Raw genomic sequence first — 23,373 nt, 5'->3', positions numbered from 1 at the left:
CCAAATGACAAATCTAGCCGAAGACCCAAGAGCTAGATTGACCCGACACTATACCGAAGATATCCCGGACGTGTCTGTACGAGATTAGAATGGCTCTCAAACAGCTGAAAAACAACAAGGCACCGGGCGATGATGGAATCACGGCTGAGCTTCTGAAATCAGGCGGAACGCCGGTACTAAAGGCTCTTTAGAAGCTATTCGATTCCGTCATCCTTGAGGGAAAAACGCCTACGGCATGGCACAGAAGTGTGGTGATACTCTTCTTCAAAAAAGGCAACAAAACCTTGTTGAAGAATTTATTTTATACCCATCTCACTTCTGATTCTGTTTTTGAGAGTCATCATGAATGGTTTCACGCGACATCTAGCCTCCCGAACAAATCGGTTTCCGATAAGGCTTTAGTATGATAGACCACATACTTATCTATGGCAGAAAACTGAGGAGAATAATCAGCAACTTTGTCTGGCATTTGTGGTCTATGAGAAAGACTTCTCTCTTCAAGCTACAGTCTCTCCAACGGTGCCAAATTTACTATAGATATAATCGTTGAAGGGCTTGTACGAATAGGCCACAATGTCAGTCCGTCTCCGGGATCAGGACTTCAGTTGCAGCGAGGGGTCAGACAGGGAGATGTCATATTTCTAAAACTGTTCACTACCACTCTGGAAGATGTTTTCAAGCTTCTGGACTGGAGCGGATTGGGCATAAATATCATCAGCGAGTACATCACCCATCTTTGATTCGCGGACGATATCGTAGTCATGGCTGAGAACGTGGAGGATCTAAGCTCAATCCTCGATTGCCTCAATAGAGCCTCTCAACAAATGGGTCTTTAATGGACAAGACAAAAATCATGTCAAATGCCGTGCTGTACCCACTCCTCTGAAGGTTGGAGACACTATAAGTTGTCTGATGGCCGCTGGGGCAGGAAAGTTCTTGAGTGGCGACCATGAGCTGGAAGACGCAGCTTGGGCAAGCCTCACACTAGGTGGACCGATGATCTGGTGAAGGTCGCGTCAGGTGCCTGTATGCGAGCGGCACAGGACCGGTCTTTGTGGAAATCCTTGGGGGAGGCCGTTGTCCAGCAGTGGACGTCTTTCGGCTGAAACGAACGACCGAGTCTTTATTTTATTAGATTGGTATATTTAAGATCTAAAAGTGGGTGCCATATCTTAATTTTTGATTGAATAACAAGCGATCTCAGCAATTATTTTGTAATACTTGTTTCATTTACCCCTTGGTCATTTGGGAAAGTTCAACATGAAAGCGTTATTGGCTTATGATAAGCGCAGTATAATTGTATTATTACTGCGCATTTAAAGTTTTGATAAATTATTTTGATTCACACTCCCACTCATAAATGCAGTAAGTTGTAAAGATACGGCGCATATATTAAGTTGTAAGAACTAAAATTTAAATCAATCATTTAACACATGTACCGTAAGTAACGTAAACTACTGATAAACGCAGTAAGGAACAATCATACTGCATTCATGGGTAGTAAGTATCGAACGAAAACTTAGTTAATCCATAACATAAACAGTTTTTTAATAATTTTAAATACAAAATATTAATTAAAATACAAAAACCTCATATCAAAATAAACTTTGAGTTTAGCTCTATAAGCCCATATATTTTTTTTTACAAATATTTGCGTAACTAATTGTAGACACCCCAAAATAAAATTTCAACTTTGATCGCGTTTTTCTCGAAACTGTTCACGTGTTACTTACTGCGTTTATAAATTGTGCGGCAGAAAAGGAAGTTATCCTTAGGGTAATATACTTTTAATGCCTATTAAGTAATGTAATTTGAAATGTAATCAAAACTGTATCAGTGTTTTTTTAACAATTTATACAATTAAAATTTTGGCTATACACAATAATTTCATTTTACTAAGTTTATACAGATTGTTATTTTTATACTTGAATAAAGAAAAAGGATTGATTGTACTGCTGAAATGCAACAACTTTCCCCAAGGAGCGAAGTTGTAAATATTTAAAAAAAATCCTTTCCATACAAATTGTCATCAGCAAACAGTCATTTAGTATGGGCATGGAATTGGGAATATATTTTTTTTAAGACTGATATTGGTCCTGTGGGAAAAGTAGTTGTATTTGAGTAGTAGAATCAACCCTTTTTGTTTGATCAACTTTAAAAATAATACAAACAACAAAAATGTTGAAACAAATGTGATCTGTATAGCCATCATTTACATCACAATTATTATTGTATTCATTAGGTTATTCATAAAGATTATTTAAAAAAACAACAAGTAACTCAATAGAGAAATAACATTTATTAAAACTTTCACAAATTCAAATGTACACTTTGATAATACATCTTATACACAGAATATACAAAATACATTAAAAACATTGACATGGCAACTACTTTTCAAACACTGCTGCTGTCATAAAAATTGGCCCTTCACAGTATGTTGTACACACTACTCGAACATAACATTACTTAACTTGAACTAAACAGGCACAAAACTAAATAAAATACACTAAAAATACTCTCACAGTCATAAATGCTTATCAGCATTATCACTAGTTATCAGGAACCATCATATTTGTGAAAAATTTTGTATTTAGCTTGTATAAAAGTAATAACACAATAGAAATGCAGAATTGCAATACATAATTCTATGACAACTGAACAGCATTTATACTGTGAAGGTACCTTTGTTAATCACAGGAGCCGTCCAACCAACCATCTCGCCACCGTTCGTGCACTTTACTGCAGTCAAATATTGGTTTGTCAAGCTTGATGTTGACGGTGTTGTGTCGGTCGCAGAGCCATCTGGCCAGGTGGTCTCGTGACTCTGTCTGTGGTGGGTGCTTTCGAATGCTGTGGAAAAAATAATTCAATTAAAAAAAAACTAGACCCCCACGGTTTTCACAAGGTAGATTTTACTTGATAAAAGGTCTTTGTATACCTAAAAACTACTTATCTGTCAGAAAACGTATGATGTAAAAGTGTAATTTTTGGTAATAGAATATTGAGATAGTAAGTTAGCAGCAAGAATTCAATTTATGTGAAAATGTAGATGCATAAAATACTCACTCTTCCTGGAAGTCTATTGCACAAGGTTCACAAGGGTAGAACTGTGCAAAAATGTTGAAAAATTTTGCCATGTCATCCGATTGTTTTCTTGTAGGTTTCTCTGGGAAGTATGAAGCCATAGAGTGAAGAAACCCCCATGTGGATCTACCCAGCTCATCTTTGTCTAATGGACAGTCCGTTGGTTTTGAAGTACTCTGCAAGTGAAACATAGGACATGTATTGTGCAATGAATATGAAAGGCTCACAAAATAATGTGTGAATGTCAGATACATTCAAAATTTCAAGGAAAGCTAATAAATAGACTTCTAAATGGCAAGTTAGCACATACATATTACAAGATATAGTAATAATGATGTAACTATTGCTAGAACCTTCACCTGATAACATACAACATAACCTCACCGGTTTGGTTGACGCAGACAAGCTACTCTTGCTCTGCATCTTGGCCCACGATTTAAAGTCTGAACACGCTCTGCAGGGCTTGTCCTCTTCCTCTGAGCGATGCGACGGCGGCATTTTCGGGCGTACTCTCGCGACAGGGACAACGAAATAACCAAAATCTATGTTGCAACATTCACTCGGATTACAATAACTTCATGACTTGAAACTCAGTCAGACAATTACGAACGAACTGTATGTAATGAAGTTTCATAAAAAAGTATTCGAAAAGTTATTTGTGCTTTATTTGCCGGTCTTGCGAAATTCGAAATAAAATTATTTTGTGCTCCTACAGCTGTCAAATAAATTTATCGTGACACAGTGACATTGACATTTCAATGTTGCCACTTCGAAAATAAAAATCTTGTTTATGGTTTACATTGTCAACTTTTATTTCTGGTGAGATAGCGGATAGCGCTCATCGAGGAGTAGGCATAAGGCATCTTTTTTTCTCGAGTTTCGTGATAAACCCACTCTACACGACATGTGTAAACTGGTAACATTATAGCGTAACGTAATAAATAACTCAAACATATTTTTAAAAATATATTTAATGGGCATCAATAAATTCTCCTAAGGATAAGGCATTTAAAATTGACTAGTTATAATAAAATATATTCGTCATGTTGATACAATCATGATCACTGATAAACCATACAATATAGTACGGATAAAACTATTCACAAGTAACTTATGATAAGTACAAGATGGAATAACACCCACGGCTGAGCCATTTTGTGACAAAGTGATATAAACAACATAGCTCTTTTTACATAAACATTGTAACATTGATTGATTATAAAGGCAGCTGCATCTTCATTTTTTCAACTTGTTGTCCCCTCACAATTTTTCACGATTTCTGCAAAAAATAAAGAGCGAAATTGTATTATTAAGACAAGTGAAAGAAGAAACCAAAGGAACGATGCGCCAACGCAAAGGCAGGGGAGTGAAAATGATTTCATGGTCAAAATCTGGAGATACCTAACCATAAAGGATTATGAAAATAATCGGGGCTATTCCCACCCCTCGTTCCCACTGCTCCAACTCCTTTGAAGCCAGGATCTACAGCTCGACCGCCAATAAAACCCAACCAGTGATGGTCAAGTTTGTCCCGGGGGATAGTTAAACTATCATTGGACCCGCAACCAAATTAATCAGAAGAACATAGAAGTTCCAATTATGAAAATAAATAAGGAATATAGTCTGGTCTGTGAGCACGTAGAATTTTGTCCAATGACCCTAACCTACCCATCCTTATCGCTCGCACGTAATTATGTTGCTGTCGCGCTCGCACACACTCACTGCGGGCGCCCGTCGCACAGTCGCGACAGCAATATAATTACGCGCGAGCGATAAGGATGGGTAGCTTGTGGTCATTGGACAAAATTCTACGTGCTCACGGACCGGGCTTTAGGAGTAATAACTCACTCTGCACAATGTCCTTGAGAGCGGTAACGGCGGGCGAGTTGGGCAGCTCCTGTATGAAGTCGCGGCCGTCGTCGCAGCAGCGCGCCAGGATCGGATCCAGCGGCAGGGAACCCAGGAAAGGCACGGCGAGGTCCGAGCACATTTGCGGCGCACCACCGGTCGTAGCTGGGAAGATCTCGCTGCGGGACTGGGAATTGAAATTTAATATTCATTTGAATTTGGCCATGAAGTAGTAAAGCAAATGTTTTGGAGTACCAAATTAAGGCTTAAGGAACTCAATGTATAACTAAATAGTCGGCCGTTTGGTGTAGTGGTTCAGTACGGACTACTATGCCGAGAGGTCCCGGGTTCGATTCCCGGCCGGGCAGAAATTGAAATGATGAATTTTAATTTCTGTGACGGGTCTGGGTGTTTTCTATGTATAATATGTAGGTATTTACAGAAAAAAAAGTATTTGAGTATGTTTATATCCGTTGTCTAGTACCCATAGTACAAGCTTTGCTTAGTTTGGGACTAGAGGCGCAGTGTAAAATGTCCAAGGATATTTATATTTATAAATAGCGAACGTTTCAAACAGGCGAATAATCTTACGGCCAGCTGGATTAACTTACTAAAAAAAAGAAAACAGTCAATAACAAGATCCAAAAATACGCTCGGAGCACGGATCTTTAGCGGTAAGGGAATCACGCGCAGACTGTTTCGGTGGGTTCAAGTAACTTTTTATGAGTCATTCACACAAAACATATTACCTTTTTGGCTGAGAGAGTTAAAAAATCCAATACTCACGCTGCAGTTGGGGCAGACGAACAACGCCATGTTTTCCACCACCCCGAGCACAGGCACGTTGACCTTACGGCAAAACTGCAGCTCCTTGCGCACGTCTAGTAAGGCCACCTCCTGCGGTGACGTCACCACCACCGCCCCGGACAAACCCGCCTCGCTTAGATATTGTACGGCTGATAGGTGCTCGTCCGATGTCCCTGGAGGCAGATAACATGGAAATTAAAGCTCGCTTATCAAAACATTACTTACACAAAGCTCTGATAATGCGATGGTTGCATAATCAGGGACAAGTGCTTATTCATCCGATGTGATTAGATCGATACGATGGAAAATTGGAAATTACGTTGCTCAGTGCCGGATTAAGCCAGCGCGGGGCCTGTAGCAAATTTCTATCAAGGGGCCCTTGGTTTGCTTTAGGTTCTCAAGTTTAGGGTATTAAATGAAACAAAACTGTTACAAATTAACTTTTCTTGATTTAATGTGGGAAAATTTAGAGATAACACTTTCAATATCAACTTCTTTAAGCAAATCATGCTCTATATTCAACAAAGTAAGATGATTAAGACGTTCTTGTCCCATCGTGTTCCTTAATTCATTTTTAATACGTTTTAATGTTGAAAAAGAACGTTCGCCACTGCAGTTAGTGATCATGAGAGACATGTAAATGCGCAAGGCAATTTCTAAGTTTGGAAAACACGATTCTAAAGAATTATTTATTAAAAGTTTCTTAAAATGATTAGTTTTTCAAACGTTGTTTGTAAAAATGATCTTTTGTCATACGTTTTTTGTTAAATAATAGTAAACCTCATTTTTTAATCATCCGCTTTTTTACTTGAGACTCTAAAACACCTTGCTCTTAATCTACCGTCACTAGCTTTCAATAATCTCGAAACATAATCGATATGATAATCGATTAAAAAGGTTAGCTATATTCACTCATAAAATGAATCTATATTTTATATCAAATCAACCAACTATAGTAGATTGGATCGTGACTGAATTAATAAATTTTAAAGAGTTCGCCTGTTTTCTCGAAATATTGATAATCGATATTATATTAAAATCGATTAAAAAAGTATAATCTCGGCTACCTACGTAAACTCATAAAATAAATGTATACCTATAGAAAAAAAATCTGGCCGCTTGAAGGGTAGAAATGTGGTATCTATAGATGTTAGTCTAAATACATATTATATCGATTTATAATTAAACATTATAGGCCAGTAGAATTACATTTTAAATCGGAAATAAGTCCTACAAAAGATTTTATCGCTTTAATGGCTTCAAAGACTCTCCTAGGTTTTCGACTTCGACGGAGTTGTGCTTAAGTGGTGGGGGGGCCCCGAAAGGGGCGCTTTTTATGTTTTCCGGTTATATCGCGTAAAGGACTTACCCTATCGAAAAGTGGTCTTCCTGACGGTTGAAGGGCATTTAATCCTGCATTAAATAAGACCAAATTCATATGTTTCGGACAAACCGTTCTCGTGCAAATGTTCGGCAAAGTAGGAAAAATCGTAACTCGTAAGCCTTGATAGAGTTACACTGGTTGAGGCGCTCCTTTTCAAGACTTGGAAGCCTGCGGGTAGCGCCATTGGACGTGGAGAGGGTTATACACACATTTTCTAACATTCACGTTAAAAAGTTCGTAAAATACCTACCTACTTATTTTTATGATTTAACGTGATGAAATCGAGTTTTAGATTTTTAAAAGCATAGCCTAATGCAAGATATTTTACGCTCCTATCTAAATTAATCTTTTTTTATTTCGGTCAGACAGGCTTTGGAGCGCGGGGCCCCCAAATTCGCGGGGCCCGTAGCATTTGCTACTCTTGCTACGTGGCTAATCCGGCACTGACGTTGCTTGTACTCACCTGGCGGTGTATCAATAAGCAGGTAATCCAGGTCTCCCCAGTCCACTTCGCTAAGGAACTGTTTGATCATGCCTGTAAGAAAACTTGTTATTAACTCATCGCAATTATTCTGAAACATCGTAGTAGTTATTGTGTATTTTATCTTACCATTTTTCTTAGGTCCTCGCCAAATGACCGCGTCGTCTGGACTCCCCAAAAGAAATCCAATCGACATTAGTGATAGATTGTCTGTAACATACTGAAAGACAATATTTTATTGAGATTAATTATTCATGACGCCAGTTTCATATTGATTTAAAGAGGAGCAATTTGCACGCAACAGAAATCATGTCGAAACGAGACAAGTCTCAGATTCAAAGCTGGCTAGGCCTAGAGGACTTTCAACAACAAAATAGTAAACACAAAGCAATCAGAACATAGCTCGCTACAGAAGTAGCGGCTCGACATGGTCAGATTTTACATCGAGTGCAGTTTCTGGAAACACGATGTACTGCTTCGTTGTTTCGTGCTATCGTCCAGTGTGGACCTAGCCAATGGGGAAGCTAATGATGAATGAATATATGCTCACCACTGGCGACCAGCCCGAACCAGAATTGTGCACTTGTTCGCCGCGCACGCCCAGCAGTCGCGGCTGGCTCGGCCCGCAGATGTCCGCGTCCAATACGCCCACCTGTGGATAAGGCATTGTTCTTTGTCACAAAGAAAACGGACTTTAGAAAGACTAATATGATGCCTGAGTAAAAAACGAAAAGATAGTAGTCAAATGAAGAACGGGTCCACCCACCTCTCGTTTCCACCGCTGCCGCGCTGAAATTCCTATGTAGCCAGGATATAGCCTATAGCTTGACCGATAAAAACCCTGAACCAACTTAATTGACGTCAAAGGCTTACATAGAGGGGGAGCCTCCTAATTACGGTTTAATCAATATAGAGTGCAAGGACGTTACAATAACAGACAACAGAATACAGTGTGTGATTCGCGAAGCACACTCATCCAAAAAAGGCGTCAATAGTGTCGACAATGTTTGTTGACGTTTTATCGGATTTCCCGATAATCCAATACGTTCGTACATGCATGTAGATAATTTAGGGCGCGTGTTTAAAGCCTCCTTCAGTACCAATACATCAGCATAAAACCTGACCTATATACCGCAAGGCAGCGGGGTCGTACCACGGCGCGCCGGGACGGCTTCGTCGCGGACGTTTGCGAATCTTTGCCGCTACGCCGCCGGAATCAATAGACGTGAAATAGTTCTGTTTGTTGTTGCAATGGAGTTCGGAAACACTTACGAGAGGCGCTCGAGATATAATAGGGTATGTTTTATAAACATGATATGCCACACAGACAATCGGGAAGGGATAAGGACGCGCCAAATTGAAAAATAATTCACTACCAATTTGCACTCTTAAAGGATGGTATCCCAACTGTAAAAGATGATATAGCTTTCTATTTTTCCCCCATAAATTGATTGAAAGGACAGATCATTGGTTGCTAAACTGGTCAATTTTTAATAACAAGAAATGATAGAAGAAATGCTAAAATTAATTAAGATTGGAACATTGCCTGTGTAATAGTTCTTTTCCCTGACAAGAATTAATATTTGTATTTTTCTTATCATCTTATTGAATGCTCATACATAATATAACATTAAAGATAAGGAGGCAATGACAGTACCATTAAAGCCTGTGTTATCTACAACCCTTCAAGGGTCACTGGACTACATATCTTGGATGGAAGACTTTTTAATGCTAAATGACAAAGTTTGCCATCAAATAGTTATGTCTCCATTTCTAACTCCTTTTATCAATCTTCTAAATTAAGTACAGTCGACACTCGACAGCACGTCAACGTAAACACTGTGGTATCTTACATAGTTGCGATAAGGGCGACTGCAACGAAAATGTATAGTCTGATGTGCTGTCCTCTGTACATAGACAGATAGTATTTAAACAACTACCATCTACCTACATACTTTACTAATTTTAGCAAACCTAATTAATTTATGTAAGTCATTGGTGTAGCTAGTTGTGAAAAAAGTGCTGAGTTGAAGCCATAATGCTTTCGGCTAATCAATTACTGATTGTTTTTGAGAAACAATGAGAATTGTTTTTTCATTGATTTAATACAGCAATCAACTACTTTGTACACAAGTAGTTTAGAACAGCAATAGTAGTTTAGCATTTACTTACATTGATGTCAGGATTTAACCCAGCTAGGGCATGTCCTAAGAGAGAAGTGACAGTACTCTTGCCCACTCCTCCCTTTCCTGACAGTATGAGAATCTTGTGTTTCACGTTTGACAGTCTGTTCTTGATGATGTCAATAGCTGGATCTCGGACTGATGCGGCACCTGCAAATTTGTATTATTTTAGCACAACTATATCAATTACAAATTTTAATAATACTTCCTTGCCTATGTTATTGTGGAACTTTAGGTAGATCTAATGTTAAACCTAAAATATTTTATAAGCTTCATAACCTTCAGCAAGATACGCAACCCTGTTGCCAGGCCAAACAAATTAGCAAAAAAGGGTATCAAAATTACTACTAACCAGAGGCACAAATATTCTGATTGGGGCAACCAGCACACGCTGAAGCCTTGCCAGCATCCTCGCTCTCCGTTCCAGGGCAATCTATAAACATTTCAGAGAGTAAAATACAAAAATCTCCACATTACAACTAACATTGTGCAATTCATATTTGTGGGTTATTATGACATACGTTGCGGTGCGTTTTCAGGATAGTCGCTCATCCTGATGATATATTGTTGAAAACACTTCGCTTATGCTCAATTCGATGTAAAATAATCACACAACAAGACGGACTGAAATCCAACAACCAATGGTGATTGTAAACGTCAATGTCAACTTGACTTGTGATAAGAGCTGTCATTGTCATTTTTTTCTGTATGTTGGTATTTAAACCGGATATTGAACGTTTTTCTTGTTTCTGGGTTGTTTATGACCGGATATTCACTATTGTCATGACTGAAAATCAAACGAGAAAATCATTTTTGAATTTCATTTTTTAATCAATTTTAAATTTTTCTAAATTTCTATGGTCTGAGACCATTTAATACATATAAAATGGCTAAGGAAGTTTCTATGTGCACGGTAAATATACTGATAAGTTAAATATTTTCTCCATCATGATTCAGTTAAATTTACCCGGCTGCAAAAAGAAGGGTACAGGTTGTAAAGCTCTACTAACTCTACTGGTGGTCGAGATCGAAATGTTCTATTGCATATAACATTTTATTTTTACAGCAACTCCAGCAATGGAGCCCCGTAAAGGACACTGCGGGGTCCCCGAGCGTGCCTCCTCAGGTGGGCTACTGCTTCCACTCGCCAAAAAAGCATCCTTGGCGGCCTATCATGGGCTACGAGGAGATCGAAGTCACACCTATGTGAGAACCATGTTTACTGTCTAGTACCTAGTGCCTAGCCCATGAACTATACTTAACATAAACCTTGAATTCTTATCTTAATACTTATATCAGTCTAAGATTTTAAACTTTCGCGTTCCATTTCGACTTGTCTTTTCGGATATGCAGTCACGGCTTGACTTTTCGGCTGCTATGCTGCAGCCGTGATCACGAGCAGACTAGCAGCCGCTCGCGGCGTTGACCGTTCACTAATAAATGTCGCGTTAAGACTCGTCTCTTTCTACTTATATCAGTAGGTACCTACTCCACGTTAGCCCATTTATCGAGGAAGGCTATAGGCTATACGACATCACGTTACGATCAATAGGAGCAGAGCAACAATGAAAAATGTTGCGAAAACGGGTTTTCACGCGTACGAAGTCGCGGGCACAGCTAGTATTATAGCGATTTTGGAGTTACCTACCGATTCGAAGATTGAAAGACAATCGCATCATGGACATAGACCGCAGATTTGCCATGCACATGTGCCAGTGAGTACTAATCTGCGCGACTTGTGTCACCCCCTGATGCTTGGCACCCGGGGCGGACCGCCCCCACCGCCCCCCCTCCCTTACGCCGCTACTGGGTACATGATCCATCTCCATAAGCCGCAATTTTTCCCATCAATGCCTTTCATCTTCTCTTTCAGGCCAGCTCAACCCATAACCAACACAATGGTGGACCCGTGCTACACCCCCGCCGGCATGGCCGCTGAACCGCTCCGCTTTCCCAACCTGGTGACCGGCTTCGACCGGAGCCCCGAGCACGCGGCCCGCGCCGCCCTCTATACACGCTACACCCAGTATGAGTGGAATCAGAACAGCATCAAGAACTATAACGAGTCTGATGCCAAGAGAAACTTCTCGGAGCGAGTCAGAAACGATATCATGCGAATGCTCAGGTATGAATTCGCGCAACCGCTAATACCTAGTTTTCTCATCACATTCCTATCACTGATAACTTTGAGATTTTCAGGGAAACTGATGAGATTGGAACACAAGGCCAGAGAGATTCAGGTCGAAGGATCGGTGAGCGAATCACCGATACGACCTTCTGGCGTAATGAGGTAAGGAAATGAAAGAATTCTAGATCGGGGTCATTTATCTTTTCTCCAATGCCAGGATTTGCAGCTTAACCGGCAAATTCAATCAGGTTTGGCACCCAGAAGAAAATAGAAGTTGGGGATTTCTTGGATTTCAATTAACCGTACATTTAAATACAAAATTGTACCCTACTGCTTAGGTGTCGATAGAAATGGAGCGTCTAGTAGCAACTTGTGAGAAGCTCAACGACACTCGAAGGCAACTGGAGCGTGCCATCGCCGGTATCGAAGGACCACTTCACATCGTGCAAGAATGCTTGTATCACCGAGAGAAAAGGCAGGGTAAGGAGAAACGAACTAGGACTTGTAATGCCTCATTTGATTTTGAGGAATGGGTGAAGAGTTATTAACGTGTTCCAGGTCTGGAGCAAGTACACGATGCTGTGGAACAATCTTTGTTGAAAGAAGTTGCTATATTGCGCGAGTGCCAGGACAAGTTTAGGAGTATGCTAGAAAAGGTGACCTCATCTTCATTTATACCATCATAGTTTATACTGAAATAACTGTTACTCATACTATCATGTTACCAGGTGCGAGCTCAATCGAAGAACTGCAGAGCAACGCAGCATGAGCTGGAGACAGACATGCGGAACAAGGAGTACGCGTTGGGTATCGATTCCATGTGTCATCAGCTCAACAACTTCTCAAAGGTTAATCTTACAATAATAAGACGCAAGTTGATCAAAGGATTCTATCAGCTAAGGTATACAAGATGAGGAGTACAGTACACAGTTTTCAGATGTTTTTCTGGTATTATTATTGTATAGGGCCTGCAATTTTACGCGGGCATCGAGCGCTACGACCCGACGGTGTGCGATACGGCGCGCTGGGCCGCCGCCTCCGCCGCCACGCTGCAGCGATCGCAGTCTGAACGAGCCAAGGCTGTACAGATGCTCTCTGGTAATGATTTTATCCAATACAGTCATTCTGAAACCTCCATCGTACTAAGACTGCATAAAAATTAATTCGCGTAATCTAATCGAGTAGACAGACAGAAGCATCAATCTTCTGTTTGAATGTAACGAGCCATCAATAGACTCTTGTCCATAAATCAATAATTTATGATTCCTTATTGATCAACAGACACTGAGAACCTGATCAACGTATCAGCGACACAGATCTGGGACCAATGGAGCAACACAAACAGTGCGTTCACGCGCCGCATCGCCGAGACCATCGAGATCAAGAACAAACTGCAACTGCATCTGCACAAGGTAAAATCCTGCTCCATGTGAATCCGGCTCGAAGGACCATTTTCATTATCAGAAAATCGAGTTTTTGTGTGTTTTACGCATAATATTCGCATCTCGCTGAACCACCGTTCCCTTCGTTACAGATTCAGCAGGAGATCTTCGACGTGGAGAAGACGCTGGAGCTACTGAACAAAGCCATCGAGGACAAGCTGCAACCCATGAAGGTGGCTCACACGCGGCTGCAGGCGCGCACCAACCGCCCGCACCTCGAGAAGTGCCGCGACGAGGCGCAGAACAGGTCCCGTACTCTATAACTCCTATTTTGTTCCCCCTGCTGCAACTTCTGTGTAGGATCTACAGCTTGACATAACTAGCCTTTTGTACGCCAGGTGCAAACTTCTGCCCTTGTTAGCTGTCAGTCAGGTCTTTTTTTGCGCACCCCCGTGAACTGCTCTATACGCCTGCATCGTTTGCACCGTCCAGTAACGAACTGAACAGGTTCGTGCCACAAAGAGTACCTTGTTGTCGTATAGCTGTATCTGGCACATACCTACTAGTAATAGGATATCCCATCAAAAACAATACTTGTCAAAAAAACCAAGTCTCGCAACTCAGTTGTTCTACGGTAAAAAGTTGTGAGATCCATGTAATACCAAGTCCAGGCCAGGAAATCTTTAACGTTTTACATAAATATATTGACTTGGCCATCGCACAGTCAGTGAGTGACAAAATTAAGTAACTTTGACCCGTTATAATTCTTAAACTACTGGTTCAAATTGAATGAAATTTTAAATATACCGTGTCTTTACAATGCCTGCATAGATAATGAAAATTCAGCCTTCTAGTTTTATCCACAACGAAGTTACAGGCGGTCGAAAATGGCCTGAATTGCTTCGAGAAAAGGATGGTACGGCCGTGCTCGACTTGGTGGGGGCACTGCCGTGCCCCCAGATGTGTCTAAATACGAAATAGAAATATGAGGGTGGTCTGTTATGTTCAGGAGGTGTAGATATGTGATGGAGTGAACCTGTTCAAGAAATGTTACACACTTCTTATTTTCATCTTTTACAATTTCTATCTTGCTTTCAGACTGGTGAAAGAAGTCTGCGACCTGCAAGAGACGATGGAGACTCTCCGCTCCAAGATTGCGACAGCCGAGGGTACGCACCAGACCCTCCTCGGAGTCCGAGCAGGCCTGGAAGCAGACCTCCGCAACAAGACCACCACGCTGTTCATCGACCGCGACCAGTGCATGGGGCTCCGCCGCGGGTACCCCGTCACGGCTGCCATCAAGGCTTAGATAACTTTTACTTGTACTGTACACACAGTGATGAAATAGATCTTTTATTAAAATTCAGATATGTTTTTTATTTGAAATACCATCATCATCATCATCATCATCATTTCAGCCACAGGACGTCCACTGCTGAACATTGTTGATCGATTGGTAGCGGCCTGCGTCCAGCGCTTCCCTGCTACCTTTACGATGTCGTCGGTCCACCTTGTAGGTGGACGTCCCACGCTGCGTTTTCCGGTACGCGGCCTCCATTCCAGAACCTTTCTGCCCCATCGGCCGTCAGTTCTGCGTACTATGTGCCCTGCCCATTGCCACTTCAGCTTGCTAATACGTCGGGCTATGTCAGCGACTTTGGTTCGTTTACGGATCTCCTTAAATACCATAATTTATTTGAAATCAGGCTGTCAGCATAGATCAGTCTAGTGGCTGTCCAATGAGGGCTATCGTTTTAATACTTAACAGTTGGCACCCCTGTCGATCGACAGGACCTTACTCTACAGTGGCGCCATCTTGACGAGTGCAAATGCGATAGTCCTCCTACCACTTTCGCGCTCACCAGTTAGTGCCACTGTCTTCGCTACTAGCAAGTGACAGGACCTTACTCTACAGTGGCGCTAACTGGTGAGCGCTAAAACGATAGCACTCATTCCAAAATCCTTTCTACATTTATTATTTTCCTTTCAACTCAACATCGTCATCATTTTATATTGAGTAAAACAACTCTTGTCATAAAATATTTTTTATAATAATTGAAAACTTAACAAAATATCAACCCATCACAAGAAATGATGCAATGACACACATCTAGTACTTTCTAATAAAAGCATTGTACCATCATTTCTGATACTTGATTTGATCAAATACTACCAGGTTATCATACATTTACTTTACGTACGAAGGTACAGGGAGTTTCATTCCCTCTTTAGCCTCAAAGAATGTGTATGAAAGCACAATCTCATCTACAAATTCCATTCTAGGGTCTTCGGTAAACTCTGGGTCGATGTAGAAGAACACAGGCATGTCAACCTGTAAAAAATAATATTCATAGGTAGTTTATGAAACAGATCTCAGATCAGATAGTTAAACAATATTCTATTCTATCACTCAAAATCTATGTAAAATGAGCTATCCTAAAGATAGTGTTATTACTTTTGCTCAATTATCTTAAACCATGACCACAGCAAAGGCCTATAGATAGATATTATATTAGACCATAGGTCAAATTACCTGCTCATGTGGATTCAGCTGTTGCTCCTCGAAACAGAAGCACTGAATCTTGTTGAAGTACTGTCCGGCCTCAAATGGGATCACATTGTATGTGCTGATGCCAGTGACTGGCTTATTAGTTGGATTACGGGCCGTGTAAAACGCAAGAGCAGTCTCTCCTGGAACTACCTGCAAAGAAAGACAGATACTGCAATTATGAATATTGATATAATAACTAAAAGTTTCAGCAACCAGGTTTTAAAAAAACCTTTTATGCATATTCTGTGAGTGTAGAAAGTTCTTACGTAACGTCAAAACTTACAGTAATGTCAATTTGCTGGGGCTTGAAGTTCCACTGCATGGACGATGCAACGTCAGCGTTAAACCGTATCTTGATGGGCCTGCTCTTGACGGCCTTCATGTTGCCGACCACCTCTGCGGACTCCACTTGAGCTGTAGTCCCACCATAACTGTAAGCCTAAAAAGTTTTGATGCTTATTATAGATACCTTAAGCGATTTGTTAACTTGAAAAGATCTTACTTTTCATTACTACTATGTAATGCTTAGAATATTTTTCTAATTAACAACCAAGAAGTAATTGTTTTTAGATATCCAAATCGATTTAATTATCAGCATTTCACGCAAGAACTGTTTACCTGATATGAATTCTAAGGTTACCTCAACTCACCTGACAGAAAATCCTGTATAAAGGTACTGCAGCATAACTTAACCCTACAGTCATTACACCTAAGGCCACCATATAATTAAGCGTTGACCTGATATTCTTCTTCTGTTCGTGAGCGCCTCGATTTAATACATTTTGTACAATTTGTTTTGGAACCAGCAAAGTGGCCGGCGAACTTACGGTAAAATTATTCCTAAAAGTATTTATGTAACATCTGTTCATACGGACTAGATAATTCATTTTTCTATTGTAATTTGTTACTCGTATTTATAAAATTACAGAAAATCGGAATTTGAATGAAAACATTTTCTGTAAATTTCATGAACTGAAACGTCAAAATCCGAGAGATTTTGACAAATGACAAGTACAGGTTTTTTGTTTCTTACATAAAAAGGCATGACCGAGGTAAAGCTTGGTCATTTTGGAACTTAATCAAAACTTTCCTGATTATTAATTTCAAATAAATTACCGAAAGTAGGTATTTAAATATTGGATATGCGATTGTTTTAATTATGTATGTATTTTTATACCGACCAAATTTACAGGAAGAAAATGATGAAGCTGTTTACGTTGATAACCTTTGCTTTAAAAAACCAACATGTTTTCCTAAAGATGGCGTTGTACACCAAGTTCCGGGCAGATTTTCTGTTGTTTAGTTAGTTTGGGCGCGAATATTTTGAGTGTGAAATTGTGAGTGTTCCAAGGATTATTCTACGTCCAGCTATCCAGGTGAGTCATTTAATTCACTATAAATAAAACAGGTTACGTTTAATAATATAAGTATTTAACTTTAATATCACAATTTCATATAATACTCTTTTTTCCTAACATCATCGTTTATATTCTAAGGCCATTAATTTGTGTTTCGTCTTTATGTGAGCATCCGTGTGGGTTTTCTGGTAGGCCTTGTATGTGCAATCGAGGAATGGGCACCTGAACATGGGCTCCTTGCCGCATTCGTACGTAACGTGGCGTCTGTACGTGCTCTTATGTCTGTACTTCCTCTTGCACTTCTCGCACTCGTACGACATGTCGTAATGTGACCAGAAGTTCTTGGTCTTCATGGGCACTACCGGCAACATGTTTTGCATCATAGTTTTAAAGAAATCCACTTCACCTGTAACAAGGAGATTAGTAATTCTATAAAACTTTGCGCGAGTGCCTATTTAGCTACTTTCTGTATCCGTTCTAAATAATTTTTAAATTGAGTTTTACTTTAAACAATTTTCAAATACTGATGATCGTTGGAAATAATAATTAACAAATAATAAGAGATAAAGTTGGTCTAGTATTCCTCAAACAGACGCAAATATGACTTTCTAAAAATTAAATTCTTTTACGTTTATGCATTTGAAGCGCTCTCAACTTTCACCATGGATAGGAATGTTTCACAGACAAAACGAACTTTGTATCAAATTGAGAACATTTATTCGCATGCATAATCCTGTTTAAAAGAACAAACCAAACACACTCCATATCACTGAAAAACAAAAATACATCAATCAAGTATTAAACATTGTGCTATTTATTTACTAATTAATAATGACCAGAACACATGTTTTGGCATTTCATAAAATGTTAAAGTAACATTAGTTTTATTGATTTTTAAATTGCTACTCGAATAATTTATATCAGGTAGGTAAAATGTAAGATTTATAATAATTATTGTTTGTTTGTATAAAGTTACAAAACAACTTTTCAATACTTTACGTTTAACAATAATAAACATTTGGTCTGTGTATATCAAAAATATTACGCATTCTACGGTGAATTTAGTTAGTATACATTTTTTTTCCACCACTAAATTGGTGGAATCCCTTCTTTTCATTGCAAGCTACAGCTGCCTCAGAAATTTCTTTACACACACCTTTTAGGTCACACACAAATACTTGCAACTATTAAAACTAAGTTAGATAGCTACAACCATTTTAAAACGGGTCAAAATGAAAAAGGTAACCAAATACAATTTCTAAAAAATTTAGTTCTTAATACGTAAAGTTTAAGGCACATTAGCTGTGCTGATATGAAGATATTAGTTAATTTAATCTACCAACAATGTAGAACCTTAACTATGTTGGTGGGTCTATAAGTTTTAGTTAACAATATTTACTAAAAAATATATAAATATTTATACAGGATGATACATTTAATCTCCCTTCAGTAATTTAAATCATAAGATAATGCTCTCAAATACACCACCTCCACTAGAAGACCATCTATTCTATTTTTATAAAAAAAAAACTGTTTACGTTTTATTTATGTCAGGAAGAGCAAGAGCAAGTCATACAATATTGCTTTTAAAATGTAAATTAAACTAATAACTCTGTAAAATTATCCAACAAAATTTAGAAATCGTACTGCTCTTATATAAAAGTTGGTGTATTTGATCATTACGATGGTAATTTCAATTTAAACTGTCACCTGCATTACACACGCAAACAGAATGAATTTTTAGAGGTCCCAACTTCTCGTAATATTGCTTAAAAATCATAATAACATTTATTATTAGTTATAATTTACTTAACAGTATGTATACTTTATATTAATGTTAAGGCACTAACAGTTTATGGCTAAGAATCGAATGGAAGATTCTTTGGTTCAATTATTATTTTAAATATTGCAAGATTAAAATTTGAACTTTATAGGTAACTTAAATAACAGTAACAAATGCAAAAAATATACATTTTAACAGGAATACTGAGTCCATAATACAAACATATTTATGTATGGCAAAAATGTACAGTTATAAATTTCTTTGGTAACAAGGAACACACACTAAAACATTAATAATAACAAGAACAAGAAAATATAACAATCTATTTTTAATATTACGTGTAAAAAGTATAAAATAATCGAAAAACACGATGTCTTACGTATCTTAAATGATAATATACTGCTTTAACGTAAGTGGGGTTGGCTTAATTTGAGCTAAACACAGAGTGAACATGAAATCATATTAGCTGGTATGCTCGTCATTAATGCTGATAGCTGGAACAGGCACGATGTTCTCACTGAAAATGTTTTAATAAAGCTGTCTATCAGTGTCAATACTGAATTACAATTATTATGTTCAGTCTATGTATTAGCTAATTAAGTGTTTCGATACAACCGTATTAGAGCTGCCCTTTTTTACTTCAGTATACTTATCATGTCTTTAACATAAATTAGTTTCTAATAGCTGCTTTATATGTTACTTCTGTTCTATTCTATGAGAATTAATAATACATACTTATCCGCCTCAAAGGACCACAGCAGCTATGTAGAGCAGCTACACAACAATGTATTTTTAAAATTAATAATGAGATACAAAACAATATTGTTAAGTATGACCTACATACACAAAATACTATGCACCTAACAATATTGTTTTACTTCTCGTAGCCACTATTTCAGTGGCGTTACTTGTTAAGTCCTTTGTATAATATCTTACGCGTGAATGAGTAAGTAGTAGTAGCTTCATAGGCCATAGCATAGAGCCTCTTTGATAGTTAATTATCTGATCGCAATCTTTGGTATTACTTAATCTTATATTTAAAAAATGAGTTTTATCGGACATATTTTTTAAATCTTCATTTTCGATCTCTTCAACTCTTTGATTTTCAAAGTCTTCAATTAAGTAAGGGGTCCACAGTTTAGTTTCAGTGATTTTTTACAGCTGGAACAGAAATAAAAAATAATTAGTATTTTTGTATAATGCCATATTGAGTTGTTAGTTGAGCTAGACTACCATTATTTTTATACAGTGACCAGATACCACACATGCATATTAGTTGGTTTATTTTTACAACAAAGCCAAGCATTTAGTGCATCCCTACAACTGAGAAATTGATAAATAGGTTTGCTTAGTAAAGGTATTAAAATTGTGTAGGAAGTTTTTCTAAAATTATAATCAAATCAAAAATATCGTTATTTGTTTTTACTAATTGAATTAGTAACTTATAACAACACCTTTAGTAAGCAAACAGTTAAATGGTGAGTGCAGTGTGAAGTAACAAATTGGAAATGAGTATAAAGAAAACGTTAGGAGTATTATTTCCACGTTTCGAGTTGTTTTAGTTTTGAATTAGTCCCCCACCCGTAACCCCAAGTTAGTGACACCAGTCATAATTTACTGACATTGAACATATTCGCGGCGGGTCATTCCGACACGAAGTCCACCTTCTCTGGCAAGTCTTTATGCAGATGCCGCTCGTGCAACAACAGATTGTGCTTCTGGTAGGCTCGGTACACGCAGTAGGGACACTTGAAGCTCGGCTGCTTCCTGCACTCGTACTTTATATGCCGCTGAAGCGAGCCTTTGTGCTTGTATTTGTTCCCACAGTCGACGCACTCATACAGTGTCCACCCAGCCTTACCGCTGCTCAACCCGGGATTAGCATAACCCAATATATAAGGAGTGTAAAACTGTGCAACTGAAATTAAAACGCAAATAAAATAAATACGTGCAAATAATACTAAGCTACCACCGCACTAAGTGAAGCCAAGCCACCTTAGGTAAAAGAATGTGCCACCATATCGAAGCAGAGGATAATGCACCATGTCTCCCATTAATTTGCTTTGTTTACATCTACGGGGTTTAATCTATATCTAGATTCTTAATTATCTATTTTCGAGTAACATGCAACCTTTCAAAGATCTAGCCCGTTTATGTTTGTATATCTATACAATCCCACGTTTATAATTTATGAAATCGTAAGTTTAGTATAATATTTAGCATGCGTTTTTGAAATATTCACATGAATATTTAATAACAAATGGCAATGAGATAAGACAGTGTTAGGTACCCTTAATCCCATTCCCACATATTTGCCGTAAAACCATAATATTATTATTTAAATGATATAATACACATATGATTTGGTTAACACAAAAACAAAAATATATCAAGAATAGCAACTTTATTAAAATACAAAAAGGTTATAAAAATACAATCAAATGCATTTAATCACTGAAACTTGGATCTACTGACAGATTATGATGTAGACCTATCTAGTCATCTACAAATATTCTAGGTAGCAATTCTTACTATAGCTAGTTTCTTTACAATATCACTTGGATAAGTTCGTGTACTGCACGTCCACGATAGCTAGACCTGCGACTGGAATACGGTGACGTACCAAAATGGTCCTTAGGATCTTAACGATAGAGTAGCTCAGACCCAGCCCGATCGACTTCTGATCAGAAGTCTAGTTATAGTGGACGATTAGTACCATTGTGGCTCACTTGACTGAGCGTCGAGTGCGACCGATGGGTCAGAAGCAAGGCCTGCACTGGTGAAAGTATAATATCACAGTTGTAGTTTATCAGAATCTATATAACATTTACTGATTACTCTAAACCTGAAATGCACTCTGCAACCTGGATGAAGGCGGTTCATTTTGTAGGTAACTAACTTGCTGTAATTTCGTTTAAAAATCACAACCTAGAATTTTGCAACTTTCTCATATTTAAACCAAAAATTATCTGAAACGTTTTAACCCCTAATGACTAAAGTTTTGAAGGCACTTAGTTTTATACTGACAAGATTTGTATGGTTGTACTTATGAGCTTTACATTTTGATTGCAGGATGGTAACTCGAACTGATAATAACTTATTTTGGTAGAATACCAAAAAAATCACACCACCTGTTTCAATTTTAATAATAACAATGTAAATACATATTTCAATCTGCGATTGTTTTGATTTTACAGGTGATTATAAAATATGTGGTGTCATTTTTCATGATATGTACCATGACTAACCTTACTATTTCTAAATGGTAATGTGTTTAAAATACTTATAACTATCTGGAAGAGTAATTTGAACTTGTCAAAATTAAATGATTGTGCACGGTCCATTGTATTATAATAACATAATGGCAGTGTTCATGATTTACGATTTAATTTTAAAATATCAACTTTAAGGCTCTCAGTTGCGAATCAGCTATAGCTAGTTGGCCCCATACCTACACTGAAAACAGTGAGAAATCGGTACACTTCGTAAGGAACAACATCCGTTCACAAAATATTTCGGATCGATTTATAAGCCTAATGTAAAGATAAAATAAATGCATAAGATGTAAAGAGATCTAAAAATAATTGAAATAAAAAATTAACTTAAATGAGTATTACAATTATACAAGGGAACATGCATTATGGCAGAGAACTAGAGCTTGCTACCTAAGCGAAAATAGCATCATTTGCATTACAACTACGATATACAAGGATATAACTTAACAGTTTACGCGCTCACATAACTTATACCGTACCGTACGTACGAATGAGTACCGATAAAACTTATGGAATACTAACATAAACTTTCTAAATCGCATATATTTGATTAAACCTACGATAACTCCCACCGCGACCGTCGCGTCGCAGCCGTGATAATTTAGGAGAGTAACTGCAACTGGTAACATCTTAACCCAACAACTTGTACTTTACGAATCTACCGAATCTCGGAACCTAAATAGATCAACCAGGAATGATAGTTTACATAATAAATGCTGTACATAAAAATATATACTTAGTAAAAGCGTAACTATACAAAATCACTTCAACTTAACATACTTATAAATGCAACAGTTGCGCACACTGTCACAAATATACTGTAACTAGTGTCAATACTATTACTAGTAATTTGTCAAGAGATTAAATTCATGATATCTATATTTTTCACTTCTGGGCGTAATATTAAATAATTAGAATTGAGTAGGTAACAATTGAAGGCACTATTTGTGACCTCGGGGAAGGCATTACATCTAACGTGACTGTCTAATGCCACTATCACATAAGAGATTTCATCACATTTATCACAATCAGAATAAACTTGGGAATTTTCAAAAAACTTTCTCTAGAGAATCTCTACGATAACTACAATCATGATTTTCAAAGGG

At 38.1% G+C, this 23,373-nt stretch overlaps 5 protein-coding genes across 6 annotated transcripts; 1 reads left to right on the top strand and 4 right to left on the bottom strand.

The window, feature by feature from the left end:
- Nucleotides 1-2,276: 2,276 nt before the first annotated feature.
- On the bottom strand, nucleotides 2,277-3,820 carry Alr (Evr1_Alr domain-containing protein Alr). Its single transcript, XM_028314355.1, has 3 exons — nucleotides 3,472-3,820; nucleotides 3,070-3,263; nucleotides 2,277-2,853 (listed from the first exon to the last, which is right to left on the bottom strand). The coding sequence occupies exons 1-3, from the start codon at nucleotides 3,583-3,585 to the stop codon at nucleotides 2,691-2,693; spliced, it is 471 nt and encodes a 156-aa protein (XP_028170156.1). The 5' UTR covers nucleotides 3,586-3,820; the 3' UTR covers nucleotides 2,277-2,690.
- A 308-nt stretch (nucleotides 3,821-4,128) lies between these two features.
- On the bottom strand, nucleotides 4,129-10,427 carry Nubp1 (NUBP iron-sulfur cluster assembly factor 1). Its single transcript, XM_028314368.1, has 9 exons — nucleotides 10,312-10,427; nucleotides 10,143-10,223; nucleotides 9,780-9,940; nucleotides 8,158-8,259; nucleotides 7,737-7,827; nucleotides 7,590-7,661; nucleotides 5,722-5,915; nucleotides 4,936-5,122; nucleotides 4,129-4,366 (listed from the first exon to the last, which is right to left on the bottom strand). The coding sequence occupies exons 1-9, from the start codon at nucleotides 10,340-10,342 to the stop codon at nucleotides 4,332-4,334; spliced, it is 954 nt and encodes a 317-aa protein (XP_028170169.1). The 5' UTR covers nucleotides 10,343-10,427; the 3' UTR covers nucleotides 4,129-4,331.
- LOC114359847 (tektin-3) lies at nucleotides 8,498-14,642 on the top strand. Of its 2 annotated transcripts, none has more exons than XM_028314366.1 (11): nucleotides 8,498-8,903; nucleotides 10,857-10,996; nucleotides 11,664-11,915; nucleotides 11,990-12,080; nucleotides 12,257-12,398; nucleotides 12,477-12,574; nucleotides 12,647-12,766; nucleotides 12,884-13,016; nucleotides 13,200-13,330; nucleotides 13,453-13,607; nucleotides 14,399-14,642. In XM_028314366.1, exons 1-11 carry the CDS (start codon nucleotides 8,859-8,861, stop codon nucleotides 14,607-14,609), a joined length of 1,518 nt encoding a protein of 505 aa, XP_028170167.1. In that variant the 5' UTR covers nucleotides 8,498-8,858; the 3' UTR covers nucleotides 14,610-14,642. The 2 variants fall into 2 exon arrangements, with proteins under 2 accessions (XP_028170167.1, XP_028170168.1); XM_028314367.1 differs by lacking the exon at nucleotides 8,498-8,903 and adding an exon at nucleotides 10,482-10,703.
- Nucleotides 14,643-15,332: 690 nt separating this feature from the next.
- Cox11 (Cytochrome c oxidase copper chaperone COX11) lies at nucleotides 15,333-16,847 on the bottom strand. The gene is made up of 4 exons (XM_028314360.1): nucleotides 16,502-16,847; nucleotides 16,135-16,290; nucleotides 15,834-16,001; nucleotides 15,333-15,632 (listed from the first exon to the last, which is right to left on the bottom strand). Exons 1-4 carry the CDS (start codon nucleotides 16,736-16,738, stop codon nucleotides 15,489-15,491), a joined length of 705 nt encoding a protein of 234 aa, XP_028170161.1. The 5' UTR covers nucleotides 16,739-16,847; the 3' UTR covers nucleotides 15,333-15,488.
- Nucleotides 16,848-17,238: 391 nt separating this feature from the next.
- LOC114359844 (longitudinals lacking protein, isoforms A/B/D/L-like) lies at nucleotides 17,239-20,123 on the bottom strand. Its single transcript, XM_028314363.1, has 2 exons — nucleotides 17,839-20,123; nucleotides 17,239-17,615 (listed from the first exon to the last, which is right to left on the bottom strand). The coding sequence occupies exons 1-2, from the start codon at nucleotides 17,846-17,848 to the stop codon at nucleotides 17,329-17,331; spliced, it is 297 nt and encodes a 98-aa protein (XP_028170164.1). The 5' UTR covers nucleotides 17,849-20,123; the 3' UTR covers nucleotides 17,239-17,328.
- Nucleotides 20,124-23,373: the final 3,250 nt, after the last annotated feature.

The sequence above is a fragment of the Ostrinia furnacalis genome, unplaced genomic scaffold (genome assembly GCF_004193835.3).
Source record: "Ostrinia furnacalis isolate ACB-3 unplaced genomic scaffold, ASM419383v2 OfSCF4670, whole genome shotgun sequence".
In the NCBI taxonomy this organism is placed as follows: Eukaryota; Metazoa; Arthropoda; class Insecta; order Lepidoptera; family Crambidae; genus Ostrinia; species Ostrinia furnacalis.
Note: the sequence above shows the minus strand (reverse complement) of the source record. Positions and strands in the feature narration are given on the sequence as shown.

Coding starts and splice junctions, on each gene's coding strand:
- LOC114359847 (XM_028314366.1), top strand. CDS start 8,859: ATGGAGTTCGGAAACACTTACGAGAGGCGCTCGAGATATAATAGG. Junction 12,575..12,646: donor TTAGGAGTATGCTAGAAAAG/GTGACCTCATCT, acceptor TCATGTTACCAG/GTGCGAGCTCAATCGAAGAA. Junction 12,767..12,883: donor AGCTCAACAACTTCTCAAAG/GTTAATCTTACA, acceptor ATTATTGTATAG/GGCCTGCAATTTTACGCGGG.
- Cox11 (XM_028314360.1), bottom strand. CDS start 16,738: ATGAATTATCTAGTCCGTATGAACAGATGTTACATAAATACTTTTAGG. Junction 16,291..16,501: donor TATACAGGATTTTCTGTCAG/GTGAGTTGAGGT, acceptor AAAACTTTTTAG/GCTTACAGTTATGGTGGGAC. Junction 15,633..15,833: donor AGCTGAATCCACATGAGCAG/GTAATTTGACCT, acceptor TATTTTTTACAG/GTTGACATGCCTGTGTTCTT.
- Nubp1 (XM_028314368.1), bottom strand. CDS start 10,342: ATGAGCGACTATCCTGAAAACGCACCGCAAC. Junction 5,123..5,721: donor TCGTCTGCCCCAACTGCAGC/GTGAGTATTGGA, acceptor TTCAATTCCCAG/TCCCGCAGCGAGATCTTCCC. Junction 4,367..4,935: donor TCTCAAGGACATTGTGCAGA/GTGAGTTATTAC, acceptor TATTTTTTGCAG/AAATCGTGAAAAATTGTGAG.
- Alr (XM_028314355.1), bottom strand. CDS start 3,585: ATGCCGCCGTCGCATCGCTCAGAGGAAGAGGACAAGCCCTGCAGAGCG. Junction 3,264..3,471: donor TGTCTGCGTCAACCAAACCG/GTGAGGTTATGT, acceptor TTTCACTTGCAG/AGTACTTCAAAACCAACGGA. Junction 2,854..3,069: donor GCAATAGACTTCCAGGAAGA/GTGAGTATTTTA, acceptor TTTTTTCCACAG/CATTCGAAAGCACCCACCAC.